The following is a 15,991-nucleotide window of genomic DNA, read 5'->3' as shown; positions in this document are numbered from 1 at the left end:
GAGCTTAAAATATAAGAAAAAAAAATTCTAGTAATTAAACTTCTTCAATTTTAAATAATTTTGGTCTTTCAGAAGAGTTCTTCCAAAAATAATGTGTTACTCATGTCCTTCATTATAATATCTTCACCAAATAAAGTTTAATTTAGAAACAATACAATAAAATCTGTAAAATTTATTATTAATTATCAAGGAGAGTTAATATTAATGTTTATAAATAAACAGAACTTTTAAGAGAAGCACCAAAAATTTTGGACAGAAGAGAAGTTTAGTCAATCTTCTTTCCCATTATGGGAATTTGAAACTGATTTAATGCTTTGACCTTCTTTATAATAATTCCATAATTTATTACAAAAAAGCTAAAAATACAAGAAAAAATAATTCTAGTAATTAAACTTCTTCAATTCTAAATAATTTTGGTCCTTCAGAAGAGTTCTTCCAAAAATAATGTGTTACTCACGTCCTTCATTATAATATCTTCACCAAATAAAGTTTAATTTAGAAAAAATACAATCAGATCTTTAAAATTTATTATTAAATATAAAGGAGAGTTAATATTAATGTTTATAAATAAACAGAAATTTTAAGAGAAGCGCCAAAAGTTTTGGACAGAAGAGAAGTTTAGTCAATCTTCTTTCCCATTATGGGAATTTGAAACTGATTTAAGGCTTTGACCTTTTTTATAATAATTTTGTAAATTATTACAAAAGAGCTTAAAATACAAAGAAAAATAATTCTAGTACATAAGCTTCTTCAATTTAAAATGATTTAGGTTCTTCAGAAGAGTTCTTCCAAAAAGAATATGTTACTAATGTTATTCATTATAATATCTTAACCAAATAAAACTTAATTTAGAAAAAAACAGTCAGATCTTTAAAACTTATTACTAATCATTAAGATGAGTTATTATTAATATTTCTAAATAAACAGAAGGGCTTAAGAAAGGCACCAAAAGAGTTGTGGCAGAAGTTTAACCAATCTCCTTTCCTATTATAAGAATTTGAAACATTTAATGCCTTCTATATAATAATTCCATAAATTACTACAAAAGAGCATAGAAAAATAATTATAGTATTTAAATTTCTTCAATTTTAAATGATTTTGGTCCTTCAGAATAGTTCTTCCAAAAAGAATGTGTTACTAACATTCTTCATTATAATATCTTCACCGAAAAAATACAATCAGTAATACAAAATTTATTACTAATTGACATTGATAATTATATTCTATGGACCATGATACCCGAAGAAGAATTGATGGAGGTGTCAAATAGTCATCGATGCCCACGGAGGACATACAATGTACCAAATTTTATGCATAAATTTGTCCAAAAATAAAAATTTATTATTTTTGTTATTATTACAAGTGAAACAATTTTAAAAGAAAATAAGTGAATGATAACACCATTTTACTTACACATTCAATATCTCCAACATTTGAACACGAGTTTATTATGTTAGATAAGCATTTCTTGCCTCACTATCACAAACGCTTTAATAAAAACGATAGTGTTGCCGTTATCAATGTGATTTATGTTGCGAATTTCGTACATGCATTATGCAGTTAGTAACAAAGCTGCTACATAAATTCCTAAAGCACAGGAATATTTCTGAATTCAAATCGTCCAGATAATAAAAACCAAGACCGTCCATGCCATCCTGAGCAAAACGTGTAAACGTTGACGTCACACGTGCCCGTACATCAGATAGGGAAAATAAAGAACTCACCCTATAATTACTATGGTAAAATCGAGCAAATTCCAGCCATTACGAAGATACGACCCTGGATGCATTATGAAACCGTATGCTATTATTTTCATTATGCATTCCACTGTGAAAATGACTAAAAAAATGTATTCAATTTTTTCCTGAAACAAACAATAATTATATATATATATATATATATATATATATATATATATATATAGGGTATATATGTAAATAGGGAAAGCTAATTATTAAAATTTGATTACAGCTAAACATAAATTATTTCGGCATCCAAATTGGGGGGCCCTAATTTAATAGAACATTAATTAACACCGCAACGTGACATTAAAAATCTGACTCTAAACAGTATGGGTTAATTAGTAAAGTGAGATATCCCGAATTAATATGATACACCATCGCCATAGAATCCAACACTAGTAATTAATATAATTGGAACTTACCAAATACGCGTTTGTTGTATTTGAGTCACTATTGGGAAATGGAGTGTAAACAGCTAAGGCAACGCAGTTCGCGAATATTGTTAGTAAAATTAACCATTCGAAAGGTCTGTAATATAAGTTAAGGAAAACACTTGAGGAACTTCAAATTATCCACTTGCATCATTTTCCCCAATTCCAACATTTGAATAGGGCGGATTGAGAAGGATCCACGAACGTTGCTCCAACTTTCTGGAGGGCGGCTGTTGAGTTACAGTTATCTAAGGTTTATTTTGATTACGTACGACCACCTATACAATTTAATCAAACAAAAATCCATTTATCCCTTTGTACTTTGTGCCCTTTCCGTGTATCAAGGTATAATAAAATTAATTTCGAAGTGCACGTGTGTAATTTCTTGGAAATTTTCTGATGTCTTAAAGCTTGTAAGATACTAAAATATCATGATTGGAATTTTCGAAGAAAAAATCTTCTTATATACCTCCTCTTTTATGTTCCATTTATTTTTATTTCCATTTATCTAATTTAAGACATTCTTTTATCCGATGATCGTGTATCCTCCTTTTATTTAGTTAACATTTCTATGTTATTTATCTTTTCATCCCGGAGTCAATAAATCATAAACATCAAACGTAGTTCAAAGAGTTATTACATTCCTTTGAATGTTAAGTTATTAAAAAGGTAAATACAATACAATGTATTTGTTATGGTGGCCGTAAAATATCTGTGGCGTTGCCAAAAGTCATAAAATGTAAACTGAGCCGAAATATAACAGTGCCGTAGTTTATACAAGTTAACTAAACCGAATATTCATAATTAAGGTAATTACGAATTGGTACAAAATAAGCTGCACAACTTTTGATTAGTCCCATTCTAAATTTACGAAGGCGATCCCGTTTTCAGCTGTCCACATTCCAAAGTCTGCGACGGGCCGAAAACGAGGTCACTTCCTCCGTTCGCCAAAAAAACGCGACGTATGCGCCGGGGGTGGACAGTTTTACGGACTCGCAGCCTCCACCATTCAAATTTATAGGCCCGGAAAAAGGATACTTCCATTCGACGACGTCGATACATAGCTTCCTGATGGGGTTCTTAAGGTAGAGACAGAAGAGGGCGCGCTGCGGTCGATCGGGCGGCGGCTTGCCGCCCCTACGCACCGGCCGCTTGGGGGCGGTCGGCGTGCGGGCGCCCGCTTGTCCCGGGCTCGTCACGCCCGCCCCCACGGTACTCATCGCGGTCGCCGCTGTTGCCGCTGTGGCTGCTGTCGCCGCCGTCGCTGCAGTCGCTGCTGTCGCGCTAATTGTCCCTTGCCATGCGCACCCTGCGTATGCCTGCTGGACGGACCAGAGACGGTTCTCGCCGCCGCCGCCCCCAACTGCGCCACTGCCGCCGCCGCCACCGGCGTCCCGGACTTCATACTGCAATCCTGTGGACAAAAGAAATAAATCAGGTCTTCGTATTTCATTGCTGGTCGTCTTGGTTCAGAAAAGACAGCAAAAGTTTTGGCACCCAGAGATGGTTTGGTATTGAAGTCTTGTAACATCTCAAAAGAACATTAAAACATCAAATAAACATTAAAACCTGCTTATCTTCACGAAATAGAGCGTTATTTATGTCTTTGAAGTTCCTCAATAATAACTACCCACGAGAAAAGCATAAAAATTTTTAGTCCATAGAGTTAGCCATGCTTCTTTTCTACTACCGAAAATTGTAAACGATATAATACTTTGACCTTCTTTATAATAATTCTATAAAATACTACAATAGAGCTTAAAATACAAAGAAAAATAATTCTGGCACTTAAACTTCTTCAATTTTATAGGATTTTGGAACTTCAGAAGAGTTCTTCTAAAAGGAATGTGTTATTGACGTCCTTCATTATAATATCTTCACCAAATAAAGTTTAATTTAGAAAAAATACAATCTGATCTTTAAAACTCATTACTAATCATCGAAGAGACGTATTAATGTTTATATATAAACAGAACATTTTAAGAAAGTCACCAAAAGTTTTGGACAGATTAGAAGTTTAGTCAATCTTCTTTTCCATTATGGGCATTTGAAACTGATTTAATGCTTTGACCTTCTTTATAATAATTCCATAATTTACTACAAAAGAGCTTAAAATGCAAGAAAAAATAATTCTAGTAATTAAACTTCTTCAATTTTAAATGATTTTGGTCCTTCAGAAGCGTTCTTCCAAAAATCATGTGTTACTCACGTCCTTCATTATAATATCTTCACCAAACAAAGTTTAATTTAGAAAAAATACAATCAGATCTTTAAAATTTATTATTAATTATCAAGGAGAGTTAATATTAATGTTTATAAATAAACAGAACTTTTAAGAGAAGCTCCAAAAGTTTTGGACAGAAGACAAATTTAGTCAATCTTCTTTCCCATTATGGGAATTTGAAACTGATTTAATGCTTTGACCTTCTTTATAATAATTTCATAATTTATTTCAAAAGAGCTTAAAATACAAGAAAAAATAATTCTAGTAATTAAACTTCTTCAAATTTAAATGATTTTGGTCCTTCAGAAGAGTTCTTCCAAAAATAATGTGTTACTCACGTCCTTCATTATAATATCTTCACCAAATAAAGTTTAATTTAGAAAAAATACAATCGGATCTTTAAAATTTATTATTAATTATCAAGGAGAGTTAATATTAATGTTTATAAATAAACAGAACTTTTAAGAGAAGCACCAAAAGTTTTGGACAGAAGAGAAGTTTAGTCAATCTTCTTTCCCATTATGGGAATTTGAAACTGATTTAATGCTTTGACCTTCTTTATAATAATTTCATAATTTATTTCAAAAGAGCTTAAAATACAAGAAAAAATAATTCTAGTAATTAAACTTCTTCAAATTTAAATGATTTTGGTCCTTCAGAAGAGTTCTTCCAAAAATAATGTGTTACTCACGTCCTTCATTATAATATCTTCACCAAATAAAGTTTAATTTAGAAAAAATACAATCGGATCTTTAAAATTTATTATTAATTATCAAGGAGAGTTAATATTAATGTTTATAAATAAACAGAACTTTTAAGAGAAGCACCAAAAGTTTTGGACAGAAGAGAAGTTTAGTCAATCTTCTTTCCCATTATGGGAATTTGAAACTGATTTAATGCTTTGACCTTCTTTATAATAATTCCATAATTCATTACAAAATTGCTTAAAATACAAAGAAAAATAATTCTAGTACATAAGCTTCTTCAATTTTAAATGATTTTAGTCCTTTAGAAGAGTTCTTCCATAAATAATTTGTTACTGACGTTCTTCATTATAATATCTTCATCAAATAAAGTTTAGTTTAGGAAAAAAATACAATCAAATCTTTAAAATTTATTATTTCTAAATAAACAGAAGGGTTTAAGAAAGGCACCAAAAGGCTTCCATATTCCATAAATTCCATAAATTACTACAAATGAGCTTAAAATTCATAGAAAAATAATTCTAGTACATAAGCTTTTTCAATTTTAAATGATTTTGGTCCTTTAGAAGAGTTCTTCCAAAAAGAATTTGTTACTGACGTTCTTCATTATAATATCTTCATCAAATAAAGTTAAGTTTAGGAAAAAAATACAATCAAATCTTCAAAATTTATTATTTCTAAATAAACAGAAGGGTTTAAGAAAGGCACCAAAGGGTTTCCATATTCCATAAATTCCATAAATTACTACACATGAGCTTAAACTTCATAGAAAAATAATTCTAGTACATAAGTTTCTTCAATTTTAAATAATTTTGATTCCAAAAAGAATTTGTTACAAATCTTCAAAATTTATTATTAATTATGAAGGTGAGTTAATATTAATGTTTATACATGAACAGAGAAGTTTAAGAAAGTCACAAAAAGGATTGGTTCAGAAGAAAACTTAGCCAATCTTTTTTTAAGATGACTTAAGATGTCCAAATATTTATTAAAGAACGTTTATTTGACACTAATTTTTATTTTGAGTGAATCTAAAATCTATCATAATAATTCCATCAATTAGTAAAAAAGAGCTCACAACACACATACACACACACACACACACACACACACAAACAAAGGTATATAAATTCTTTTAAATTTTAAATCGCATTTGTTCCTTTTACGGGGATGCCCCCAAAGAGGATTTGTCATTGATGTCGTGTAACATATCAAAAACAAAAATAAACATTAAAACGGGTTTGTCCCCGCGGAATAAAACCTAATTTAGGAGCCGGGCTTGAGGTAAAATAATTTCGGCGTATCGATCTCCGGTTTTACTGACGTCAAATATAAATCGTGGCCTAAAGTTCGATAGTATCGTTATAATTAACTGACCATATCAAAGCGCTCTAGAAATTTTCCCCCCTTAACTGTTTCGGTGGTTCATGTATTACTCCAGATACACTGAACTTTCCGGCTCTTATGGCCACGTAAGTACATAACTAGGTTGAGCGGAGGCACGCATACGTGCAAGTGAATGTTCCAGATAAATTACGGGAACGATGCTTTTTACCTCGTTGCGGAAGAATATGCCGTTATGTAATAATATTGTTTTAAGGAAAACAAGTGAATTCCCATTACGGACCTCATAAAATTTAATCTGCGGAAGCAAAAATCCCGCCACAAAACCAGAACAAATTTAAAATGTTTCTTTCATTTCGTTTAATTTATCTTAATAGAAACCCATGCCAGGTATTTTAATTTAAGCCATACTGATTGTGGGCAATAAAGAAGGAGTATTCCATTGAAATGCCTCGCCCTAAGTCTTTATTTAATATTTGGTGAATGCCTTCAATGTAAATAACCGCCTGATTTGCTGAGGTATTGTATTATTAATACCGCACTTATCTATATTTTATTTGTCGTTTTATGTTACGGCGATAAAACATTCTTGATTTTCTCAAACAATAATCGTAAACATAAATAAATAACCCCATAGTGGCCACTCAATATTTTACGTTGTTGTAAAAAGGCTCTGATGAGTTTATTTTTATTTGCGAAATTGCTTTTTAATAAATCAGTTTCCAATGGATGTTTCGATTCCGTTTTATTTACCTAAAAATGCAATTGTGTATTGAATAATCGGAGACATTTGACGAAATTTCCGCTTCAAAAACTTCCCTCCGATTCAATTTACCTTTAGGTATATGATGGAGACGAGATAAATTACTTTTTCGGGGCAAAAGGTTATATGTCAAGACATATGGGTTGCCTCGCAATATTTATAATATTTTCCGACGTTCGGCTAATGCGTTTTCGAAAGTTGCCCTTTCGACATGCATCGAGATGAAATTATTGAGGATAATTGTGTTATTCACTTGGTGTGTTTCAATTTTCTCGCTGTGTATTCGACTAATTAAATACTAATTACTACTATAATAAGCTACTCGAAGCAAAAGACCTTGGTGCTGAAAAAGCTGCTAAAATTTCTTAAAAGCGTCAGCGTATTTCTAAGCACTTGACACAAATTGTAAACAGCATCTTAAGACGATAATTAAATTTTCTTTAATTAATTATTTGCAAACAAAAAGATTTCACACTTTAATTTCTGCCTTTTTACTGGCAATGAAATTCAATTATTATTAGCCAGTCACTTCGTCATTCGAAGCAGGAAAAAATATATAAACTCATCTTTAACATTTAGGGATGTTTAAATTTTATGAATTAAAGGCATAGATTATTTTATTAATTTTTGATGAAATTCGGTACAGAGGTGGAAAAAAGTATGGAGATTTTTAAAAATTGAATTTTTAAAAATATTCCTTACTTCAACTATTTAATTTCTGCTTTTTTACTGGCAGTGAAATTCAATTATTATTATCCATTAATTTCGTCATTCGAAGCAGCAAAAAATATATAAACTCATCTTTAACATTAGGGATGTTTAATTTTTACGAATTAAAGTAGGTCCATTGTATACATAGGCATAGATTATTTTATTAATTTTTATGAAATTCGGTACAGTTGTGGAAAAAAATAGGGAATATATATTTACTTGTTACAAATGTTACTTAATATGTGGTAAATCTGACCAAATCTAATTTACTACAAGATTGGTACAATGATATTTACAGGTTTTTAAATTTTTTAATTCAAAAATGAATTTGGTCTGGAAAAAAGTATGGAATATAAGTGTGAAAAGAGGATCTTTAAGGGAGAGTCTTTTTATAACTTCGTCTATTTTGGGAGTAGTAAGTGTGTTTAAACATTATTACATTGAAACTGACCCCAAATAAAATAATATTTCACACTTTTTTCAAGTCAAAAAAATGTATCCGATAAAAAGACCTAAACAAAAATGAACGGCAACACTACGTGAACACAAACCAGAGAATTTGTTTACACCACTACAACAGATACGAAAAATTCCGGGGCATAAAAATCCAATTTTTAAAAATATTCCATACTTTTTTCCACCACTGTAAGTATAATGTATTAAATTTTAAATACGTGTAAATTTTGACCAAAAATAAAAATTAATAAATTATTTTAAATACATGTTATTTACCTTAATTTTAATTAAAAAACTGTAAAAAATGAATAAAAAAAATTTTTTTACGTACTTCTTTGAACTTTTAAACTTAAATTTATTTTTTTCCTGCAACATTTAGCAGTTCGTGACTGCAAACACTAATTCACAGGATATAAATGCTCCCGTTGTATGTTAGGACGAAACGTTTGTTTTTATGCTTTATTATTATAGTGTTAGTTAAGTTTTATCGACAATTTGATACACAAATTTTTCAGTGTATGTGTCGTCAATAACAATTATAAAATTATTTATTGTTCATACAAATGAAATGAAATGAAATGTATTTTTGTATTTTTAATTTTATTTGAGTTGAACAAAGTTTTATTAGTATTTTTAACAGTGCTAGTCTATGTTAGTTAGTAGAACATTGTAACATAATGAAAATATTTAATTCAGAAGTCAATCAGTTCTGTCATAAACGGAGTGAAGGATGACAAGGTAGCCACTAGCCCTCCATTGATTCCAGCTATAAAAGCAGTATCCACCACTGCTGACAATCATTCCAAACCACTGAGAGGGATTAAGAGTATCCGAAGACAAATAAGCAATGGCGGCTAAGATACTAATCAAGCTTCTGGCGCAGCCGATGGTGCTTGTAAAACGTGTTCTGTTGTAATAGGTGCACAAAACACCCCCGAAGGGTTGCACGGTAAAAAGCAATGAGGTAACGCACACCATCGCCTGAAACTGAAGGGTCAACCATTCGGATTTGTTGAGCATCAAAGTAAAATTGCCGTTGAGACAGTTGAAGACCAACATGACCGGTATCAAAACCAAGGAGCAGTAAAAGGCAATACCATGTTTCCCCAAAAGCCAAACGTCGTACACCTTCACCGAGTAAACACCAGTGGCAGCATCGAAGATGTAGTACCAAACGATGCAGAAGTAACCCACGGTGTTACTCCGACTGTCGATGAAGAAACAGGCCCCCAAAATCAGAGCGTAGCAAGCCGTCTTGTTTCTTTTCGAGACCTTGTTGCTGAAGAACAGCGTGTCCGCCAATGTGTTGACGACAATCGTGATCCTGTCCAGGACCAGGAACGTCGGCAAGTCTATCAAATGGCACGCCAACAAGTGGAAGGCCAGTTTAGCGCCGAAGATAACCGGCAACGGATAGAACGAGTACAACCCGCTGATGTTCACCAGCGGGAAGCTGGTGTAGCCGAACGTCCTGGTCAACAGCAAGACGAAGACGTTCAGGCACACCTGCACGAGGACCAGTATGCCGACCGGCAGGTTGCAGTGCGTCAACAGGTATTTGTTCAGGAGCCACATGTCCACAGAGACGTTGCAAATTATTAGGATTGTCACGGCTTTGCCTTTCGGGGCGGCCTTGTTGCGGTTTCTGGGCCGGACGCTGAGGCTCCTAGCAGCTGAAAACGGACGATTGGTCCCCGATGAGTTTTTACCTCTGCCAAATTATATAGCTTGAAATTGGAACCTGACATGAGAAAACTAAAAATAACGCTATGTCTATGTAATTTTGTTGACTGATCACAAATTAGAAAAACAAATTTAATATTCTTCCTAGTTTGTTTTTGAAAGGTGAGAAAAGTAAGGAAGTACCTAAGTCAAGAAAGAGTCAACTGGTCATTGAAAAGTTGGTAACATTTAGTAACTCATAGTAGTATTTCTTGTAATGGAAAGAATTTGACAATGGAATCCAGCTAAATATGAAAAGAATAAGATATTATTTCAAAAAAAAGTTGATTGATCACTTTAAACTTTGTGAAATTAATAATTTAAATGAGTTTTAAATAAAATCATCACTGTTTAACACTTCTGTACTTCTTTACATGAAAGAATGTGGCTGTTATTTTTAGTTTGGATTTCAAATTCAGATGTGAGAAGAGTAAAGATATAGTTAGTTCAAGAAAGAGTCAACTAGTCATTATAAAATTTGTAACATTTAGCAACTAAATGAGTTTTAAATAAAAAAAATTAATCTAACACTTCTGTACTTCTTGTAATGAAATAAATATTCTTAGTAATTTGAGAATTGAATCTAATTAAATATGAAAAGAGTAAGATGTTATTTCAAAAATATTGATTGGTCACTTTAAATTTTGTGAAATTAATAATTTAAATGAGTTTTAAATAATATCATCACTGTTTGACTCTTCTGTACTTTTTTACATGAAAGAATGTGGCTGTTATTTTTAGTTTGAATTTGAAATTCAGATGTGAGAAGACCAAAGATCTAGTTATTTCAAGAAAGAGTCAACTGGTCATTATGAAATTTGTAATATTTAACAACTAAATGAGTTTTAAGTAAAAAAATTAATCTAACACTTATGTACTTCTTGTAATGGAAAGAATATTCTTTGTAATTAAAATGGGAGAAGAGTAAAGATTTAGTTATTAATACGCCCATTCTAGAATGAAAAATATATGAATATTTTTTGTAGTTTCAGACAGAAACTTAAACATGAGAAGGGTAAGGAGTTAGTTCAAGAAAAGTTAACTAGTCTGAAACTAAATGAATTTTAAATAAATGCGTCACTTTGTAACATCTTTTTAAATTTTCAGTTCTCATCTAACTCTAAATGCACCTGATAAATAATCCAGAAACTGCGGATACATTACATTTAACTGAAATGTACTTAAATAAATAAATTTACAGCACCAAATCGATTAAATTCCAAGTTCAAGCTATAAAATGCTTTAAATGTAGCTCCAAATATATAAAATAATATTTACCTTTATTTCTTTGAAATGAACGCATCACTTAACAAGACTAAAGAAATAAGTGACCTAATCGCACTTTTCGTCCGTCTTTTATACGCAACGAGTCACAACAAACAATGGCTGAAACTTTGATAAGCGAATCTCGGAAGGTATTTGCAAATAAACACTTTTAAAAATGATAAAACGAATATTATATATTAGTCATAATTGCCTTTAAAACAGTGCTTGTTTAATATTAAATTTCAACGGTGAGTAACAAACGAAAAATATTTCCTAACATTAAACATGAAGCTTCATTATCATATTTCAATTAAGGAATTCATAAAGTTTCACCGGAGTTTTCTAGACAAAAACAATTAAAAATAATAATTCAGCTGAACTGAAGTTCACGGATCGTATAAATTTCGATATCCCATTTCATCTCGTTATTTTCATAGCGTTTAAAAATTTGTATCCGAAACTTTCACAACTTTCACATTCCATGTTACTACATTATGTCGTCTGAATAATTTAGGGCACATTAAAAATAAATGTAAATCGGGGGAGGTGTTCGTAAAATAATAAAGATCGATAAGTCTATTTATAATTGGCGGATCGCTGATACTGCAGTGTAAACTTAAATGGATCATCTCTATAAGATCCTGTTAAATTTAGACGATCTAAAAATAATTTTAAAACAGCATTTAACATGTGCATGAGTAACGACGTACAATTTTCGAACGGCACTTATCTTATCGTTACGGCATTCGAATAAATCACTGAAAAACCATCGGCTAAATTAAAATATTTACCTAATTAATTAAATGGTTTTAATTGGTGGCATTCGAATTAAAATAGACAAAACGAGGATTGAATTGTGTTATGCTTGGCAACTGTTCGAGTTTATCAGTCAGTCTTATTTATAAAATAAAGGAATTCCGCGGATCAAAACATTCAATTCGACCTATTTATCTAAGCGACGAAGACGTATCCGGGTTTCCCCGTCAATTGTGCACCAAAATCTAATATAAACACGTGAAGAACACCATTAAAGTTTGGTGGATGATTAATGTTTGTTTTTCTGTAAAATGCTCACGAAATGTTTAAATATATATGTGGTTCAATGTTAACAAAATTTGGTGTGTACACTCGTCCATGTGAGGATAAAATTTGATTAGATTCTGAGGGTTGTTTGTCGAAGACTTTTTGTGTTTTTTTCTTCAAACTTATTTTACAGCTGAGTATTCGTTTCACTTTTGTTCCGTTTAGTGCAAATTTTAATTTGATAGAATTCGAATTATTGGATTAAAAGTGGCAGGACTTTCTTTGTGAAAATTGTCCATGGAATGAACCGGAGAGTATGGAAGGAAGAGGCCGAGTGACAAACGAAAGTCAAGACCATTTAGCTCTATGAGATGCCATTGCTAACCATTAGTTTACAGAAGAAGGAAAGCTTCTTATCATGGAAAGTGTTTGATGTAGAATCCTGGGAGAGAACGACAAGTCCCCACTGAGGAGTCCTGGTTTTCTTTGACCATGAAAACTGGGTACGTGTGTGAAGGTAACACAGAGAAAGACAAATTCCTCAAATTTTAAGGTTCTATTAGAGGTAATTTGACCTCCCAACGATACATCCATTAGCTATCGGTGGGAACAAATTTGCAGAAGATAATGCTCATCCACATCATTCAGGAATTGTGCTCCAACGATTTGAAACGCTAAGTATTGAGACCGTACAATTTCCCCCGAGGTCCTCTGACATAAATCGTATCGAGCATGCATGGGATATGTTAAAACGGGGGCTTTCGAACCATCAACCCCTGATACTGTTCCAGAGCCTCGAGCTATAATTTCACCGTCATGGGCCCATATACCCCAAGAAGAATTCAATAACCTCTTAGGAGGGATGAAGTGGAGGTGTCAAGCAGTAATCGATGTTCATGGAGGATATGTACTAAATTTATATATGTATAAATTTAATCCAAAATATGAATTCGTAATTTACGTTAAATTTATTTAACCAAATAAATTTTAATTTTTTATTTTTTCACAACAACTTTTAATTAAAAAAATCTAAGATATACCTAACTTTTAAATATGAGTTTATTTCCAATGTTTTAATGTAAATTTGTATGTAAAAGACATTCTAGACAGGAGACTTGCCTCAGCTCAACATACAGGTGTGGCCAATATTCTAGGAACGTTTTAAAATGTAAAATGTATTTTAGTCATTTCTCTTTTATTTAATGTGCGTGTTAAAACAATATTAATTTTACTATTGTTTTATATAATATTATGAAAACTAATCTTATTAGTTATATAAAATGTTACAGAACTTTTTCTAAATTGAGGTAGACATAAATAAGGCAATTTTAACTCTGAAAGACATTTTTATTTTTTATTTAATTTAATATTAACACTTTGCATAATATCCTTTTAATGTTATAATTTTCATGTTGAAACACATTTATTAAGGGCATCATTTCTTCAATATATTGAAGCAAATTGTTATTCAATATATTACTGTACATAAATCAGTCTAAGGGGGCCTATACATTGTGAGTATAACAAATTTCTTGTGTAGTTTTGTTTCTGTAGGATATTTAACATAAGTAGAATCATCAATTTTTTATAAATTAAGTTTAGACTCGTCATTAAAAACTACTTGTTCTCACTGTTCTGTGGTCCAGTCAATCTTAAGTCAAAATTGGGCTTTTTGGGTAGAAACAAGGGTTTTTCTTCTAGGTTTGGGGTTAAATGAACTCCCATCCACTAGCCATATTTTCACAGCCCTTGAACTAATTTCAACAAGTCCCAGTTCCTCCAGGGTGGCTTTAATTTCAGTTTTTCTTACAGTTTCACTTCGACCAATGATTAAATAATTATAATAAGCAAAAGGTCGCCAGTAAATAACCGATTTAAACTCACAGAGGACAATGAAGGACCAGTAAAGTTTGTCGATTGAAAAATAAAGAAGTACATAATTTACATTACATTAAGAGAAAAAGTAAACATTATATCTACCGCCACCTTATTCAAGAAGTCCCTACTGTACTTTGGTGGACCTTCAGCATCGTGAAAGTTGTTCTCATTAAATCAGTGACAAGGCAGGTCACTGAGTGTCTATATTACCGTGGAGTTCCAACTTATAATTAGTTTAAAATAATGATTCTGATCAACTGAATTTCCTTATCACTGAGTGTAGTTCCTTAATTCTGTTACATTAGAAGTGAACAAAGAGAGAAAACTTTGCTGGAAATGATGGGGGAATCCCTTGAAATAATATACACGTCACCCACACGAAACTGACTTCCAAAAACGATTTGATGTCACGTAATTACCGAACTGCATATTGGGTTACGCGAGACGAATTACCAAAGCAATGGCAATGCAAAGTGGAGCATTCCCCCGAATTCCTGTACATTTACTAATGCATTCGTCGTTCATAATCCACTTCCTGAGATTACTGCACGTTAATCCGATGTCGCAATTATTCTTAATGTCGACTGAAAGCTCTTTATGGCTCATTAAAAATTTTATTCGCTACGAATTCGCGACGTGAAAGGACATAAATCTCTTATGGAACAAGAGGAGCGTCTCCACCGTTCAAAGTTCGACTTGGGGGTTTGGACCCTTCACCCCCGGCCCACTCGTACGTGAATCCGTTATAGATTGCCGCATGTTTATTATTGTTGGGTGGTGCGTTATTTTAACTTTTGTTTATTTGGGGCTGATTTGTTTTTGAATTTTCCATGAATGGCAACGGCGAACTTAAAGGTAAAAGTTCTTTGTGCCACGCGGAATAACAGGAAGTGCATTCATATTTTATAAGAACACGGAGAGTTCTCGTCGACAAATTCGACACTCGAGCCAATTTATCATCTGGAAACAAAAAAAGGGAATGGTACAAATATTGTGATTTATCGATTTGATATTTTCGTCGGGTTGGTTGTTCCATTTTCGTAATTAAAAACGGGGTCTCTGTTGAGTTTGTGTTACATATCATTCCATCTATTTACTAAAAATGTTAATATCATTTACCCCCAGTTACGGTAATGGCTCGTTTTAATTTCTAATGGTCTTCAAATTCAATTGATTGATTTTGATGGGATTCTTTTTCAATACCAAACAACTAAAATAGCTGTTCACATAAAATAAAATAAAAAATAGTGGTAGAAAAAAGTATAGAATATTTTTAAAAATTGGATTTGTATCCCCTAGGATTTGGTGGGATATTCTGGAAAACACCATTTACTGAGGAAGAGATGCCACTTCGTTGAATATTTCAACAAGACAACGTCTAAAATTATTAAAGTGTGATTTCTAATGAAAAACTTAACTGTGCTTGAATGGTCCTCTCAATCCCCCGATCTAAATCCTATTGACCGCCTTTGGAAAGTATTAGCAGTGACAACAAATTCCTGTTGACATATTGCAAAGACTGGTAGATTCTTTGCCTAAAATATGCCAAGCAATGATAGAAGCCAAAGGTTACGCCACAAAATATTGAAATACTTGAATTACTGTTAATTTTTTATGAATATTAACAAAATATTCCATACTTTTTTCCAGACCAAATTGATTTTTTATTAAAAAAAGTAAAAACCTGTCCTGCAGTAAATTAGATCTGTTCAAATTTGCCAAAAATT

At 32.0% G+C, this 15,991-nt stretch overlaps 2 protein-coding genes across 6 annotated transcripts in view; both read right to left on the bottom strand.

Moving 5' to 3' along the window:
- LOC109601172 (muscle calcium channel subunit alpha-1) overlaps positions 1–15,991 on the bottom strand; it is a 93,343-nt gene that overhangs the window by 17,358 nt on the left and 59,994 nt on the right. For all 4 annotated transcript variants that reach the window (XM_049961894.1, XM_049961896.1, XM_049961893.1 and 1 more), the window contains exons 2-4: positions 3,212–3,587; positions 2,165–2,270; positions 1,725–1,864 (exon numbers count right to left, since the gene is read on the bottom strand). In XM_049961894.1, coding sequence (XP_049817851.1) covers positions 1,725–1,864; positions 2,165–2,270; positions 3,212–3,393 — 428 coding nt within the window. In that variant the 5' untranslated portion in view covers positions 3,394–3,587. The remainder of the gene's footprint in view (positions 1–1,724; positions 1,865–2,164; positions 2,271–3,211; positions 3,588–15,991) is intronic.
- On the bottom strand, positions 8,965–12,215 carry LOC126264342 (UDP-sugar transporter UST74c-like). 2 transcript variants are annotated; one of them, XM_049961898.1, is made up of 2 exons: positions 12,155–12,215; positions 8,965–10,048 (listed from the first exon to the last, which is right to left on the bottom strand). In XM_049961898.1, the coding sequence occupies exon 2, from the start codon at positions 9,948–9,950 to the stop codon at positions 9,075–9,077; it is 876 nt and encodes a 291-aa protein (XP_049817855.1). In that variant the 5' UTR covers positions 9,951–10,048; positions 12,155–12,215; the 3' UTR covers positions 8,965–9,074. The 2 variants fall into 2 exon arrangements, with proteins under 2 accessions (XP_049817855.1, XP_049817854.1); XM_049961897.1 differs by lacking the exon at positions 12,155–12,215 and adding an exon at positions 11,376–11,514.

This window comes from Aethina tumida, chromosome 1 (assembly GCF_024364675.1).
Source record: "Aethina tumida isolate Nest 87 chromosome 1, icAetTumi1.1, whole genome shotgun sequence".
In the NCBI taxonomy this organism is placed as follows: Eukaryota; Metazoa; Arthropoda; class Insecta; order Coleoptera; family Nitidulidae; genus Aethina; species Aethina tumida.
The sequence above is the reverse complement of the archived record's forward strand: the minus strand, read 5'-3'. Positions and strand labels throughout refer to the sequence as shown.

Coding starts and splice junctions, on each gene's coding strand:
- LOC126264342 (XM_049961897.1), bottom strand. CDS start 11,400: ATGCGTTCATTTCAAAGAAATAAAG. Junction 10,049..11,375: donor TTCATTTCAAAGAAATAAAG/GTAAATATTATT, acceptor GTCCGTTTTCAG/CTGCTAGGAGCCTCAGCGTC.